The sequence below is a fragment of the Orcinus orca genome, chromosome 3 (assembly GCF_937001465.1).
Source record: "Orcinus orca chromosome 3, mOrcOrc1.1, whole genome shotgun sequence".
Lineage (NCBI taxonomy): Eukaryota > Metazoa > Chordata > Mammalia > Artiodactyla > Delphinidae > Orcinus > Orcinus orca.
Window position 1 is genome coordinate 101,913,801 of NC_064561.1, and position 16,552 is coordinate 101,930,352.

The 16,552-nt window shown below is 35.2% G+C and overlaps 2 protein-coding genes across 23 annotated transcripts in view; one reads left to right on the forward strand and one right to left on the reverse strand.

Annotated features, from left to right (window-relative positions):
- Positions 1-12,836, reverse strand: part of PPIP5K2 (diphosphoinositol pentakisphosphate kinase 2) — a 75,422-nt gene extending 62,586 nt beyond the window's left edge. For 9 of the 20 annotated variants that reach the window (XM_033408494.2, XM_033408490.2, XM_033408493.2 and 6 more), the window contains exons 1-3: positions 12,600-12,834; positions 5,014-5,398; positions 2,011-2,206 (exon numbers count right to left, since the gene is read on the reverse strand). In XM_033408494.2, coding sequence (XP_033264385.1) covers positions 2,011-2,206; positions 5,014-5,127 — 310 coding nt within the window. In that variant the 5' untranslated portion in view covers positions 5,128-5,398; positions 12,600-12,834. Of the gene's footprint in view, positions 1-1,040; positions 1,119-2,010; positions 2,207-5,013; positions 5,399-9,701; positions 9,721-12,548 lie in introns of those variants that run through there. The other 11 variants (XM_033408485.2, XM_049707355.1, XM_033408482.2 and 8 more) reach the window with 5 other exon arrangements.
- A 75-nt stretch (positions 12,837-12,911) lies between these two features.
- Positions 12,912-16,552, forward strand: part of GIN1 (gypsy retrotransposon integrase 1) — a 28,643-nt gene continuing 25,002 nt past the window's right edge. For 2 of the 3 annotated variants that reach the window (XM_033408496.2, XM_033408497.2), the window contains exon 1: positions 12,948-13,029. The gene's annotated coding sequence lies outside the window, so the exon portion shown is untranslated. Of the gene's footprint in view, positions 13,030-16,552 lie in introns of all 3 variants that reach the window. The other variant, XM_004281320.4, reaches the window with a different exon arrangement.

Sequence of the window (16,552 nt, forward strand, 5' to 3'; positions counted from 1 at the left end):
GATATGCTCAAAATATAAAATATATGAGCAGAATCATGCTTGCTGTTAACTAAGTCAATAACACAGCAGAAATTAAGTCCTTACCATTTCTAGACTTCGGTAAAATTACTAATTACAATGAAAACAAATCAAATGGCAGATATAGTAAGAGATCTAAAAAAAAATCTAAATAATTTTAATGATTATACTTCACTCTCTGTATTAACACTAAAAGACTCCAATTTTATCCATCAACGTATAGTTTATGATTAAGAATGGCAGTATACCATAGATGTTAAGAGCATAAACCAAGGTTCAAACCCTAACTCCACCTTTCATTAGCTATGTGACCGCGGGCAAATTTATTTAATATCTCCAAGTCTCTGATTCCCAGCTGTAAAGGGGTATTTTAACTAAAAGGGTTTTGGGGAAATTAAATATAATACTGTATATAAAACACATTACAATACCTGGCATAATAAGTGCTCAATAAATGTTAACTATTATTATTCCCTAAACAACAATATTTTAATAAATAAGCAAAAGCGTAACAATCATCAGGCATACATAGCTTTAGCATTTAACTATAGTATGCTACAGTGTATCTGTGAAGACACTGTATTTTGTAGCATTATCAGAATAGTTAGTAGAGGAAGGAAGTGTTAAAGCCTACTGAAGTTAAAAAAACAAAAACAAAACAAAGAGCTATGGTCAGTTAAAAAAAAGATTTAATCCTAAATTCCTCTTAGCTTTTAACATTTAATTAGAAGTACTCTATACCAAGAATCAATGGGCCACAAATCACAAACCCATCTAGTGTTATAGACTCTTAAGAATTCATCACTTACTGTAAAGATGTCTCAATGTCTATGGTTTGAAGCCTTGTAACAGAATTCAGGAAATAAGAAACGCCTATACAGTCATTACCCTGCTTTTGTTGCTGTTAAAGAGGCAGCATGTGGGACATGACCTTAGGTAGTATCTAGTTTTTACAAGCAAATAACTAGCTTTAACTTAATAAATAGGAAGAACCACGTGACAGTAAGGGAAGAACACCTTACCATCAAGGATAAGCAAGTTTTAAGATCCTCTAAAATGAATGACTTCAGTCTGTAAAGAAGACCAGGGACTTGACTTCTCTATGAAATAATGAAAATCAATATAGGGTATGGGAGCACAAAAAATCTTAACCTGCTCCATCCCCTTCTTGCTGAAGGGGATGCTTTTTAAACACCTAACTAAAGTGAGACTTTAACACACCTGGAGGCTACATTAGTTTGGTAACAAAAACGATTTAATATGAATACATTTATAACTGAGTGCATATCTTTTAAATTAGAGCTCTTAATGAAAACTCACTTAATTCACAGATTCTTAGGTTATAAATTTTCAGACATACACTTAATAACTTTTGATTAGTGGACTTTACTTTGAAGAAATACTTAAGCTTAATTGATATTTCAGTTTGATTTATAAAAGACAGCAAGGAAAATATAAAATTCAAATATTAAGTTCTTAAGAAATAAAGCATGAATATGTATTGAGGAATGATAGATCATCTTCTATATGGCAAAACATATGGGCTTATAATATTTAAAAAATCAAGAATTTGTCCTAAGAAACTTACAGTTGTAAACAAAGACATACATTCAAAAAGTTCATCACAACCTTATTTTTAATAGTAAAAATTGGAAACCATCTCACTTTTAGGATATTGGCTAAGTATGATATAGTACATTCACAGGATGATATACTGTGACACCATTAAAAATCAGGTTTTTGACAAATGATATAGAAGGGGAAAACCTCTTGATGTAATTAGGTTAAAAATTAAATATAAAATTACATATACACTATAACACTAAATATGTTTTTAAAAAATACACACAGAAAAAAAGATTGGAAAGAAATATATCAAAATGTTAATATCACTTATCTGTGAGACTAGGTGAGTTTAATTTTATTTTTCTATTTTATCTATTAGTTTTATAGTTAGAAAGGATAAAGAGGTTTCCCTCCCTGTTTTACTACCTTTAGAATGAAAAGAAATAAGACAATCACACAAAGGCCAGTTTTCCACCGGTTCATTCAAAATAACATCTTCTTCAAATACTACTACTGTGATATATTTAAATAAGGAGATCCGTTCAAGAATTTCCTTCATTGGTTTGGATTTGGATTTCTTTGCCATGGAACATATTCCAACCACAATCTGCCTTTCTGGTGGCTAAAACAGAAAGAAAACAAAAAATCAGGTTGACTTGATAACAACTCCAAAGTACAGCTATCTTAAATCTCTGTCAGAAGTACATAAAGTATGTGATGAATCAATAAAAGTGACACATTACCCGAACAGGCATTTTTCAAGATTATATTGTTATAATAAATAATAATAATAGTTTTCTACAAAGGTCTGGAAAAATTTTTTTAAAGTTTCAGAACACTGTTACTATTTTCATTCAGATTTCAAACTTAAATACTTCCTTAACTGTCTCTAGCGTTTATTTGCTAAATAACAATTTAGCAAATTGTTAAATTGCTAAAGGAGCAAATAAGGCCTAAAGGGCCAATAGGAGTGAGATAAAGAATTCTCTTGCCTAAAATAAGATATTTTCACTACAAAGCTATGCAGTGTTAAAATATTTTTGTAGATTGAGCTTAAATATGAGTTGGTCACCAATGACAACTTAGAAGGAAATTTTGGAGAAAGCCACACTGCTAAACAGAGGTGTCTATGCTCTTTGACACCCCAATCTTCGTACTCAACATTCCTAGTTTATAGTGTTGCTCATCTCTGGCACCCTTGCTACAGCTCAAAGGCCATGATTCAGCCTGAAATTTAAAACGCAGAATATAGAAAACTTATGAGTAGCTCATGGGTTTATAAAATTACTCAAGATTCATTCTGAGGTCTTTGCTTTCAGGTACTTTGAGAGTTTTATCAAATATAAAGCTGTGTCCAGTTTTCCATTTCAGTTCTTCTCTCTTCTATATTTATTTATTTCATATGACATTATAATCTGGGCCCAAAAGTGTTTTACTAGACCTTCTCTTATTATAAATCTAAAAATAAAACAGGGCAACATCTGAATAATTCTTCTTCTTTATGCTTAGCATTATTCCTCTCACTCATATGAAATTTAGAGTTCAAATTGGTATTGGATTTGATGTTACCATCAAAGATTGTAAATTCTAACCTCCCTGGGATCTGCTGTCTTTCACCCTCTGATCATCTACTTTTATGTTCCCTTATTCAATTCTTTCCTGATCAAAAGCCTCGGCATAGCTCATTATGATGTTCCTTAAGTAGATTTCCCTAGACAACAAGAGTACTCAACCTAACGTCTTTGATACCTTAACAGAACAGTCTGGAACAAATCATTTTATCAATCTACAGGTCAAATGAACCAAATCAAGCTCCTCAAAATGTGAACTCAATTTAATTAGTACCAATATTCCAAGAATTATGCTAAGCACTGAAGAGTTACATATACAGAAACTACCTGTCATCAAGCACTTTGAATCTAACAGGAAACACAGTAATCATACAGTACATAGTGATACACAGAATAGAAGTATATAGTCAAGGTATAGAAATGGTATTGAGGAAAAAATGTTCAAGTTTCTCATGGGGAAAAGAGTAAGGAGAGGGGGAAGACTGAACAACATGAAATTTGAGGTTTTGAAGAACGAAAACTGATTCACAAATTATCCAAAAAGGAGGGGTATTTCACAGAGATAAAGAAGTACATACAACAGCAAAGAGGCGTGGTACAAGATGGAATATGTGGGAAATAAAAATCTGATATTGCTAAAACATAAAAGGTAAAAGAGAAGAGAGACAAGTACAGTTCTAGACATAGGAGAGAGATAAAAATCCTTATATGGAAGAAGACTGGACTTGATTTATCAGCGGTGTTCTCATGTGCTCAGAAGAACTCTAAAGAAAAGGGGTAAGCGTAGCAGAAGCAGAATCAAAAGTACTTTCTAGTCTAAGTCAGTTAGAGAAGCTCTGCTTTTATGTTTTAGTTACTGGACTTCTACATAAGACTTTAGATGAAGAAAAGTTTTGGCTGGTATGAGAAGTTTGAAAACCATCATTTTTTTCTAGGGGTGAGGTGGGGGGTGGGATAGATTTTAAATGGGTGACAGTCTGATTTTGCATTTCAGATGTATAACTGCACTGTGAAAGGTGTTGTTAAATAACAGTGAAAAAGAATTTGAAGAGTCATCTAATAGCTATTTTTGGTTCATTTTTACTACTTACATCAAGTATAACAGGTTTTTGTTTTAAAACAAAATTCTTTTTTCAATTGGAAATATAAGAAACACATATTTTAAGTTTGTATTTTAAATAGGTTCTCAAAGTAAAGCAATCTCTAATTGTAAAGGGACAAAAATGATGAGTAATAAAAATCTTGAGCTAACATAACCATAGCAAAATAAACATAATAAATGTGTGTTACTCCTAAAGATCCAGTATGGTTTACACACATACACACACACACCCGTAGATACTTGAGGTAGTTTCTCCTAGTCACACAGTTTAGACTTCTGAATAGTTAATAAAAGGGGTATCTTCAGGTCAGCCACTACTTGTGTTGACAACATGACAAACTTAATGAAGCTGGTTAAGCAGTTCTTCTTTAATACCTTTAAAATTCTTTATCTTGATGTATTTGCTGTAGCACTTCTACATACAAGGAACCCTTTTGATTTATGGCCCTGATTACTCTTTCTCCTTGTCACTTTTTCTACCTAACCCTGTGTTATATTAGACATAGCAATGAAAGACACTAAATTAGTCATTATTAAACAACTTAGAAATCTGACCTCTAATTGTCTTTCTTGAAGCACTATAGATTCAGTAATGTTACTAATGAAACACAGTATGCTTTTTCAGTTTAAAACTTTCCAACAAATTTCTATATGAAAAAAATGTCTTAATAATTTAAGACAATGGTATCAATTCCCCTTCACAGTGATCAGTAAAAAGCCCAGAATGTATTGGTCTTCACTAAACAAACAACTTACAGATTCATCCTCCTCCTCATCATCTTCATCTGCATGGTGGAAGAAGTGTCGATAATTTCCAGGGTTTATTTCTGTATCCTCAGGTCCAACAAAGAATCTGGGGCCTTCACTCATTTTTATTTCATTTGATATAAATATAACTTAAATGTGATATACTAAAACTGTTTCTAAATAAACAGCATCTGAAAAAAGCATTCTCTCTGTAAGAGTTGACACATGGGTCTGTTGCAGCTTGTTTCTGCTTATACAATCACTTGAAATTGTGATGACAGTTAGTTGGCAAATGTTCATTTGTTCTCAGATATTATTGCTTCATTGTTGATGCAGTTTAAAAGACAAGACAGTGACCTATTGCTTCAGTGAGTTGATATGGCAATCTTTTTACCTAAAATGCAATTAAAAAATTAATTTTGGAGACTGTACTTCAAAATCACTCATGTAAAAATAACTTTAAATGACACTTGTAAAATCATTATCAATAACTTGATGTATACCTTCAAATGAAAAGACATTTTTCCATAAACTTAAGAAATTTAGACTCTCATCTTCAATAATATATATCTTGGCAATTTGACAAACTGATACAAAATAACAAAAAAGAGTACACTAAATTCAAGTCTAAAAATATCTAAGGAATTAGGAGAAAATTATTCAAATTATAACAAAATTACACTAAAAGCTAAATCCCTCGGGCTTCCCTGGTGGAGCAGTGGTTGAGAGTCCGCCTGCCGATGCAGGGGACACGGGTTCGTGCCCCGGTCCGGGAAGATCCCACATGCCACGGAGCGGCTGGGCCCGTGAGCCACGGCCGCTGAGCCTGCGTGTCCGGAGCCTGTGCTCCGCAACGGGAGAGGCCACATCAGTGAGAGGCCCGCGTACCACAAGAAAAAAAAAAAAGCTAAATCCCTCTGCACATAGCTCAATAATATCTGAATAGAATGGAAAAGGATAAAATATAATGTGGATTTAAAAATAATTAACAACTATACACCAATCTGAAATTACATTAAATCAATTTTTAAAAAGGCTTCAATTTGTAAAAGTTCAATTTGCAAACAGGTTTTTTGGGGTACATAACCATTCTTCATTTTGGTCTCACATATAAATCAACAGAACAAGATTAGAATGAAAACAGGATTTCATTATAACAGCAGCTCAAAGTTTTAGAGTCACAAACGCTTTTGCAATATTTTATAATAACCATAAATGGAGTATAACCTTTAAAAACTGTGAATCACTGTATTGTATACCTGTAACTTACATATTATATGTCAAGTATACCTCAATTTAAAAAAATAAAGCCTAAAAAAAAAAACCTGTGGCAAATCTACTAAAATCTATGGATCTTCTCAGAAAAAATACACAAGTACACTAAATTCTGCAAGCAATTTTATGTGATTGACAGACATCCAAACTTCCACAAAAACAGATGCCCATGAACATCAGTTTAAGAACTATCATACAACAGTGATATAACCTCAGAATATTCCTTAGCAAAGCTGTTTACATGTACTTGGTTCCTTGGTCATATTAAAACTAATCACCTACCAAGATGAAACTACATATCAAATACTTTATTAGATTACTGGTAATACAAGAAATTACTTGATTAAATATTCTTAGGAGCTGAATGATAAGCTAGCTAGAACTGCAAAGCATAATGCCAAAAGTCCTATCCCTAAAGATCTAATTCCAGTTTAATTGGTGGCTCCCTATGAAACATTAAAACTAGTTTACCTTGGGCTTCCCTGGTGGTGCAGTGGTTAAGAATCTGCCTGCCAATGCAAGGGACATGGGTTCGAGCCCTGGCCTGATGATCCCATATGCCACGGAGCAACTAAGCCCGTGCGCTACAACTACTGAGCCTGAGATCTAGAGCCCGCAAGCCACAGCTACTGAGCCCACGTGCCACAACTACTGAAGCCTGTGCGCCTAGAGCCCGTGCTCCACAACAAGAAGCCACGACAATGAGAAGCCCGCGCACCACAACGAAGAGTAGCCCCCACTCACCACAACTAAACAAAGCTTATACACAGCAACGAAGCCCCAACACAGCCAAAAGTAAATAAATAAATAAATTTATATTAAAAAAAAAAAAAACTAGTTTACCTAGCCAGGCAACTACATTTTTATGAAATTTAAAACTTTGTCATTAAAGAATAAAAGCAGAAATAATTCATTTTATGTATCAGTGCTTTTTATTCCTATTTCCCTTGCACTGTTTCATACATAAAAGATGTTTGCTGAAAAAAAAAAAAAAGGAAGTTTCCAATTGTTGTAAAACTTGATGGTAGTGAATAAGCTGATCTCAGTTCTTCTGTTTTGTATCAAAAGGCAAACTTTTTTGGTTTCTTTTTAGTTTTTAACCCCTCCCATCCACCTAAAACCAGCCCTAATATTGAATATTTAGTACCAGAAAGGGCATGTGTTTTAGAGTCAGATATACCTATTTAAATCTGTCATTACATAACAAGCAACTTATGCTAGTTTCTCTAAATTTCTTCATCTATAAAAAAAGGGGTATCATAGTACCCTGTAACTCTGTGAAGAGTAAGTAAATGTTTGGCATATACTAAACACTCAATAAACCTTAGTTTCTATAGGCACTCTATAAACCAAGCTCCCTATTAACATAACATAAAATCTAACAAAATGAATATTGCTCATTATTTGTTGACCTAAATCACAAATAACTTTTAACCTATTACAGAAGGCACAGTATTAGGTGCTAGCAATATAAAGTCAAAGTAAACATGAACCTTTTTCTTAAGCAGCTTAAGGTCTAGAAAGAAGACAGCCAAGTAAATTAACATTTTCTGTTTTAGTGTGATAAGCACACCAACAAAACTACAATAGAAATATGCAATAATGTCTCACTTTTCAGAACGGCAACAGTGGGAGATGTATTTCAGTGCATATAAAGATATATGTTTACTTATATATATATATATATATATATGCATGTAAGTATGTGTATGTGTACACTTTATGGCATGATTTTAAAATTGTACTTTCTTCTAATTTAGGTGCTTTAATGAGTGATAATAATCCTGTTCTACAGAGCTGAAAATTAATTTTCAAAAACTGTAATTTTAGAGTGTTCATCGTGAAAAGTCTAGAATGCATAAAAATGAAAATTTATAAGTCAGTTAATAATACCATGACCCAGTGGCAGAACTACTGGTTGTAGTTCTTAGTTGTGGAATTATTGGGTTGTATTTCCTACTAGTCCCTTTACTCCATATTTTCCCAAATTTTTGAGCTACTTTATATGTGTATTATGTGTGAGTAGAAATCAGCTTTTGGAAAAAAATGTGTATCCTGCACATTTTTTTCCAAGAGTATAAATGAATGACTGATCTGTCCCCTTCTCTTCACTTAGTCAAATTCTGTTTCAGTCTTCAATGCTGCTTCAAATACATATATGTCTTCAAATACATATATGTATGTCCCCCATCTGATTATGGGTTTAGGTCTGAAACCATGTCTCATTCACTCATTTGGAGAGAGACGATAGACAAATCAACAAATAAATATATGATAGGAAGACCTCCCTAATAAGGTGACATTTGAGTAGAAATCTGAATTAATGAGGAAACCAGCCATGGGGTTATATGACAAGAGCATTCCAGACAAGAAACAAACTCTAAAGGCCCTAAAACATAAATATTTGGCAGATTTCACATGATCAAGGAAAAGTAAGGAGAACATTGCAGCTGGAGCAGAGCAAGCAAGTAAAGGAAAAATGGTAGAAAATAAAGTCGGAGAAGTAGCTAAGATACATACAGAGGACTGAGAAGCCACGGTAAGAATTTTCAATTTTATTAAATGTGACTGGATTGCTTTTAAGAGAACGGGAGAAGAAGAAGTAGAGACAAGCTATATTGACAATTCTTTTGAAGGGCTTTGTTATAAGGGTAGGCAAAGGCTTTATTTTTTGTTTTCTCTTCTGATATATGAATGATACTTACAAATACCAGAAATAGACAGAACAGGCTAGTGGTTAATAGTATGGATTCTGGAGCCAAAAACACTTGGTGTTAAATCTTAACTCCAGTAGCTGTGTGACATTGAGCAAGTTAATTAACCTCTAAGAGCCTCAGTAAATTGTACCTATCTTTCAAGTTGTTTTACAGATTAAATTATATTTAGAAAGTTCTTATATCCCACCGCTCAGGCAATACTCCATACCAATTTTATCAAAATATTTGGGAGAAAGGCCCAGGTATTTTTAAGGCTTCTCAGATTCCAATGTGCACCCAAGTTTGAGAACCCCTGTAGAACTCAAAAAAAGGAGGGGGAGTGTAGAACAATGGAAGTACATGGCAAGCAAAACCTGTGTTTGCCATTGTTAGGGGAGCATGCTATTATTACAGGAGATCTGATGATCTGATAAAAAAGGAGACAAAGCTGATGAAGCAGAGTCTTTGTCTTCTTGACGCTTGGCACATCTCAAGTACCCAAAAAATATTCCCTCACAAACCTTTCCTTAACAATTTCCAAGATTTCTTCTCTGAATCATTCATTTTGCCCTTTGGTCACCTCTAACTTTGGCATTATTTAGCTGTTTTGGTTGTGTACATCCCTTCAAAACACGATAAGCTTCAAGAGAACGAACATTTATTCACCATTGCTACCTGGTATGTACTTAATTTGTTAACCCAGAGCCTCGCAACACATTGCCTCACCATGAATGAATACTTTAAGTATGCCAAGTGTGGCAGCTGGAACCCCCGGCCAGTTGCCTCCAACACCACTCTCTTCAGTTTCTCCTGGAAACATCGTACAAATACTATCACTTTCTATGAATACTCTAATATGAAAAAAGTTGGGAAGCAGTTATGACTTTGTGATTTAACAATTATTCTTAGCAATCCTGGGATTAGAGATATTTTCCTCGTTTTACAAATGCTTCCAGTACATAGATAAATGTCCATCATTTGATTATAAATGAGGACTTGAAGCTCAGAAAGTTCAAGAAATTTGACTGTAACCACACACCCAATAAGACCTGTAAAAAGAAATCAAATCCAAGTCTGTTTAAACCAAAGGCCATCATGATCACTTAAGGGCAAAATCAGGACTCCACAGTCCTTACCATAGTATTACACATATTAAATAAATACTTATAAAACTAAAAGTATGAAATAAATGTATTTTTTGTTTCCCCTACCCAAGTGATATGTATACTGTAGTACAAGATGAAATTTTATGGGCATGATAGGAAATCCAGGATATTCTAATGAATTGCTATTTCACCTGAACCCCTGACAAACCAAATATACCTTATGCATTTCCACATTATTTAGCATTTCGACCAACCTACATCCTCCATCATGAATTCCAAAACATATAACTGGCCTTAAAGATATTACATTATTCAAGTATCAAAGTTGAGCCTTTCTTATTTTTAAGATTCTTTGTATAGCAGTAGTCCCATAATAAACTGGCTACATCAGAATTATCTGGGACATCTGTAAAAACTCAAGTTAAAAGACCTCCCACAAATTTTCTACAGCAGCATTTCTTAACCAGATAATCTATATTTTAACAAATCAAAGTGTAGCCAGGTTTGGTAATCTGTTTAAATTTGTGCAAAAGACAAATACCTATTAAGGCTGATTTCTAAATTTGAAATTAGTATCATGCTACTAAAGTACCCACACTCAAAGCACTGGTTCTCAAACTCTAGAATGCACTCAAATCACCTGGAGGGCTTGTTAAACTACTAAACTAAAAAGTCTGGAAGTCACACCTTTGCTAACCCCCAAATACACATCAGCACCCTCTTCCATCCTCTATGTTCCACAGCATTTTGGATCTATCGTTAAAAATATGTTTCCACTACAGTTACAGTTTTCCTCCCCAACTTTTTATTGTGAAAAATTTCAAATATTCACAGAAATTGAAAGAACAGTTCACTGTAAACACCCATATACCCACCACTGGACTCAACAATTGCTCTACCATTTGAAAGTAAGTTGTAGACATCAATATGTGTCATCTCTAAATACTTTACTATGCATCTCCTAAAAATAAGGACATGCTCTTACAAAACCACAGTATCATTTCCACATAAGAACATTAATAGTTCCACAATACTATTCATATGTAGTTGCATGGGAGCTTTTAGAGAACGAGGATGTCATCTATATATTCCCAGTACTTAATTGGTGCATAGCACTTATTTGGGTGATGAATAAGTGTTCCACCAATTGTTAAGTTTAATACCCTCACAACTACCCTGCAAGTCGTGAGTTTAAAACTTAAACAGCAAGCTTTGATTGCACAACCTGCACCTTCTGCCCACCAGTTTAATCACCTGCTTTAAACAAACCCATGCAAGTTTAAGTATTTTGGTTTCTGAACTATTTAATTCTGCATCAATACTGAAGCTCCATGAAGACAGACGTCACATCTGTCTGCCTTCAGACACCTAAATAGGCATACCAAATATTTTTCTAATGAATACTTTCAGCTACTGAAAACGTTAGTGAAGAAGTTGGAAGCAATGAAGCACAACGGTAGGACAATGGTAATGTAATAGTTAAGTATACAGATTTTGAAGTATGAAAAACCTGCTTCCTAGTACAGGTTTGTTCAAACGTTTACCAGTAGAAAAAATTTACTAGAGCAAGTTAAGTGAGGCTTAGAGATAAGGCTCAGTTCCTACCTCTGTAAAATGAGAATAATAATCTAATACAATACACCTCATGGAATTGTTGAGAGAAGTATATGAGAAACTATGTAAAGCACTTGGCACACATAAGAACTCAGTGAATGGCAGCTATCATTATTTTTTTTATTTGCTTGAAACAAAACCTTTATTTTTCATGAAGAATTTTCAGTAGCAAAGCAAAACTCTATCCCACTGCAGAGCAAGGATGCTAGGTGCCTAAGTCAGCAAGGAGGCTTCCTACTTCCACAACTAAGCTTTTCAATACGCTAAAGCCAAGGTAAGTATCATCCACGGGACTCCAAAGGTCGCAAACTCCCAGGAAGTCCTAGTAGATGAGATCCAGCGGTCACCACCCTCGCCCCTTCCCCCTCGAAGCGCGCGAGGATGCAACACTCCAACCGATTAGGGGCGGCAGTGACCTGCAGCCTCCTTCCCTACTCTGGAAAGCTGCAACGGAAGGGGCTTTTGGTCTCTTGTAGTGGAGTGGAGAAGCCGAGGAGCAGAAGGACAAAGACTGAGGAATGAAAATGAAAATAGCCATCTCTACCCACAGCAGTCCCCAAACTCGAGACTGCCTACTTCGGTGGAACGAGACCGCAGCCTGGCGTACCAGCCAGAACCTCGGCAGTTCCCTTCGAGCTAAGATGAAACCTCCGGTATCTCAAACCCAAGAAATGGAAAAGGGAAGTGATGGAGGAGAAAGAGAAAATAAGACACGGAAAGACCCTCAAGGCTGTACTGCCACTCCTCCACACCCACGCTGCCTCTCTGGCACATGCCCCTAGGAGGAGCGCGTGTCTAGTCTCCCCCAGAGCGCAGCAGGAGACAAAACAACTGCCCAGCAGCTGCCGCAAACCTCGGGGGACCAGGTTCCACATCTTGATTCCTTCGGTCACTGGGCCCGCACCTGCCACGGCTGCGGTCGTCACGCGAACTGCAGGAAATGACCACGCCCATTCAGGCCTCGTTTTCCCCTTTAATCCCCGGGACAGAACTGAGGTGTTCATCAAAGAGACTCCAGCTGTTAGCTTGAACCTGGGTCTTCTCTCTTCAATAGCAGCTGAAAGGCCACAGAGAGATACTGTAGGCAACACTACACCTCGCCGAACCCTGGTCACGCCTCTTCCCCTCCCGCCTCGGGTCTCACACTGAAACCTCACCGGGCGGAACGATTTCCGGCAAGAACCAAACGATCCGCCCTAACCTTTTGTGACCGAAGCTCCGAGGCCCCCGTAAACACTCCTCTCTTAACCACACGGGTAGTTCCGCTTCCGGCAGCACCACATAAATCGCGAGAGGACGCTTAAATCTTGACGCTTGCGTTTAGGACCACTTCGGTGAGTGGTCGTTTTGGTGTGTTCACACTTGATGATTTTTTAAAATGAGGCGTGAGCTGACAGTAATTTCAAAACCATTCGCGTCAACTAGTTTAAAGAAGGGTTTAATTGACTTTGTGGAGATTGCGCAGGCGCCCTTGGAGCGGGAGGGCCTTGCTTGGGCGTTGCGATGCCCGCGACAGCTGAGCAGGAAAGGGACGTGTTCCGTTGTCGGGCCTAGGGAGGTGCTTTCTGCGTGTGACCGACTTTTACTTATTGGTCGTTTTCTTGCCTACGCTAAATTACCTGGACCTTGCCCTTAAGAATTAGTTAACGAGTAACCCAAACTCTGGAAATGCTCCCTCAGAGTAGCAAATTCAGAAGTTGAGTGCTGCCTTTGGCTGACAGTAAAGAATTCTCCTCCTTACTTTATCATAGTTGTCATTTAATCTTTTGCCCCAGATTAAAATCTCCTGTGGCGGGGAGAAATGCGAGTTTAAGGGAGAATCTTGCCCTGTTGTTTTAAAGGAAAATTACTATCTCTGTGGATGTTCTTTAAATGAGCGTTTCTGAACCAAAGTAGAGAAATAATTTTTAAAATTTAAATTCATTTATCACATGTGGCTTCATGTTTATGCATATGGAGATGAAGGCGTTTTTGTTAAATGAATTTGCACGTTGAAGTGAAGCAGATTATAGGGAAGTGTATTGTGTAATTAGATTTCCCAGTCGTTTTCGTTACATAAAATTGTGCACTTCCAGTTTTTCAGAGATTATAATAGAATAATTCAGAAGTAAAATTAATGATCCCAAGTAAATATGTTTATCGAAATATTACAGATTTTAAGTTTTAAAGTTGGGACATATGCGTATTATAACCTTTAGAAGCTTAAATTGGGTTTTGCCCTTGGTGAAACACAGTTAAATCCTAATTTTATTTAAAGTGGTACCTAACTGCCTTTATTGCACACACAAGATAAAATTATTAAAGGAATCAAGTAATAAGTATTTACACCTACAATAAGTATTCATTGATTTCATCTAATGTTGTACCAGGGACATAGTGTAAAAAGCTCAACCAAATTTGATCCTGACAGTTCCTCAATTAGGATTTGTAATAAGACAACTGTACTGCCTTTTCTCATCCCTACATATTTTAATACATGAGTAATTATTTTTTTTAAGAATTCTTGAAAATATGAGCATATCCAAAAAAGGTGTAATGTAATCTTCGTGTTTATAACTCAAACCACTTAATTCTCCCTTGTAAATGATACCTTTGTTTAATAATATTTGGGAATAGGAAGATATTTATCTTTGTTCTGAGTATTATAGCCTAAAGCCATTTGCTCATATTAACTATTCCATTGGATGGTTTCTAGGGACCAAATATTTCTTTTGAAAAGGAAAAAACTATTAGTTCTTTAAGTTATACCTATATATAAATAGCAAACATTAGCAGGAAACTTTTAACCTTCCACTTAGAGGACTATACTTTTTGTGAACTGATTTTTCTTTCTTATTCGTTTTCTATTTCTCCTTGTCATCTGTCTTTAGTGCCAGAACCACAAACTTGTGAACCCAATTAGACTATAAACTCATTATAAAGTATACAACTCTTGATTCTTCTGGGTTTCGTGTTTAGCAGTAAAACATAAATAAACATTGCTGTGTAACATTAATCTCGTTCCATTAATGAAAGGAACGAGATTTTAAAATCTTTTTTTCCTTGAAGATAAAGGTTTTGAGACAAGAAAGTTCTTTACTACTTTGAACAGTTTTATATGGATGATAATAATACTTAAAACATTTTAACAGTAATTATATATTGCGTTACCATTTGCAAAGGACTTTTCAAATTCATAATTATCCCATTGATCTTCATAATTGTGAAAAAGGAAAGGTAAGTATTATTTCCTTTTTGTCAAACATGGATACTGAGACAGGTTAACTGTCACATGCTAGAAATTCTGACTCCTAAAAGCCGTACCTTCTTAGACAGGCCCTACTTGTAGTACCATATATCAATACATGCAAGTGAAGTAATGTTTGCTGAAGTGAAATAATAGTCACCTTTGGAACGTGTGCTCTTTTTAAATTCAATGCTACCTCTCCTGTCAGGAAATGCAAGTAATTCTTACTCATTTACAAATAGTTGAATGTCCACTGTGTCCTGAATACTATGTGAAACATTAAAAACTAACAAGACCTTCTCATTCCTCATTTATAACCTAAATTATTTATTACAAAAATCACTTTATAACTTTTCTAGCAGAGGCCTGAACCAAGTATTATGAAAGCTGAGGATGACAAATAATTAAATTAGTGTGTGTCAGGGGACGGACCATGAAATTTGAAGCAACAGAGACCAAGGTTTAAATTTAAGTCAATGGATGCATTCACTAACTGTGTTGCCTTGACTAAAGTGGATGATCTCTCTGAACCTCCATTTTCTTATCTCTAAAACAGATGTAAAACTAGTACCTGTTCCATAGCATGTTGTGAGGATCATCACAGTAAAGTGCTGTATAAATGTTTGCTATTATTTTTAAAATCTGCTTTTGTAGTTATTTTTCAAAAATCAGTTCAAAAAATTGTTTCCTCTCTTTATAGTTTTGGCTTTTCCAGATGTCATAAAAAGACTGGCGTATAGTATGTATGTAGCCTTTTGTGTCTGCTTTCACTTAACACAATGATTTTGAGATTCCTCTCTATTGTTAAATGTATTTGTAGTTCCTTTTTGCTGAGTGGTATTCCACTGTGTGGATCTACCACAGTTTGTTTATCCATTCACCTGTTGATGAACTTCTGGATTGTATTCAGGTTTTGGCTGTTATGAATAAAGCTTCTAGAAACATTCACATACACATTTTTGTGTGAACATATACTTTCATTTCTCTTGGGTTAAAACTGTTTTCCAACATGTTTACACCATTTTTTATTCTTACCAGCAATGCTTTTCATGCTTGGTAGTACTTAGTATTGCCAGGTTTTGTTTGTTTTTGTTGTTTTTTGCCATTTTGGTGGATTTGTAGTGGTATCTCATTGTGGTTTTAATTTGCGTTTTTGTTGTCTAATGGTGTTGAACATCTTTCCATGTTTTTATTTGCTAACCATATCTTCTTTGATGAAGTGTCTGTTCACACCTTTTGCCCATTTTAAAAATTGGATTGTTTGTTTTCTTATTATTGAGCTTTGAGAATTCTTTATAAATTCTGGACCCAGGTTCTTCATTATATACGTGTACTGCAAATACTTTCTCTGGGCTGTGATTTCTCTATTTTCTTAAATTAAAACAGAAGTTTTAATTTTTTCTTTTATGGGGTTCTTTCTGTTTGTTATCTGAGAGTCATTGCCTAACCTAAGCTCACAAAAATTTTCTTTTTTGTTGTCTTCTAGAAGTTCTGTAACTTTAGGTGTTACATTTAGGTCTGTGACCATCGTGAATAATTTTAATTTCTTCATATGGTGCAAGGTATGAGTTGAGATTCATGTTTTTTCATATGGATGTTTAGTTAGTTGCTCCAGCATCATTTGTTATAAA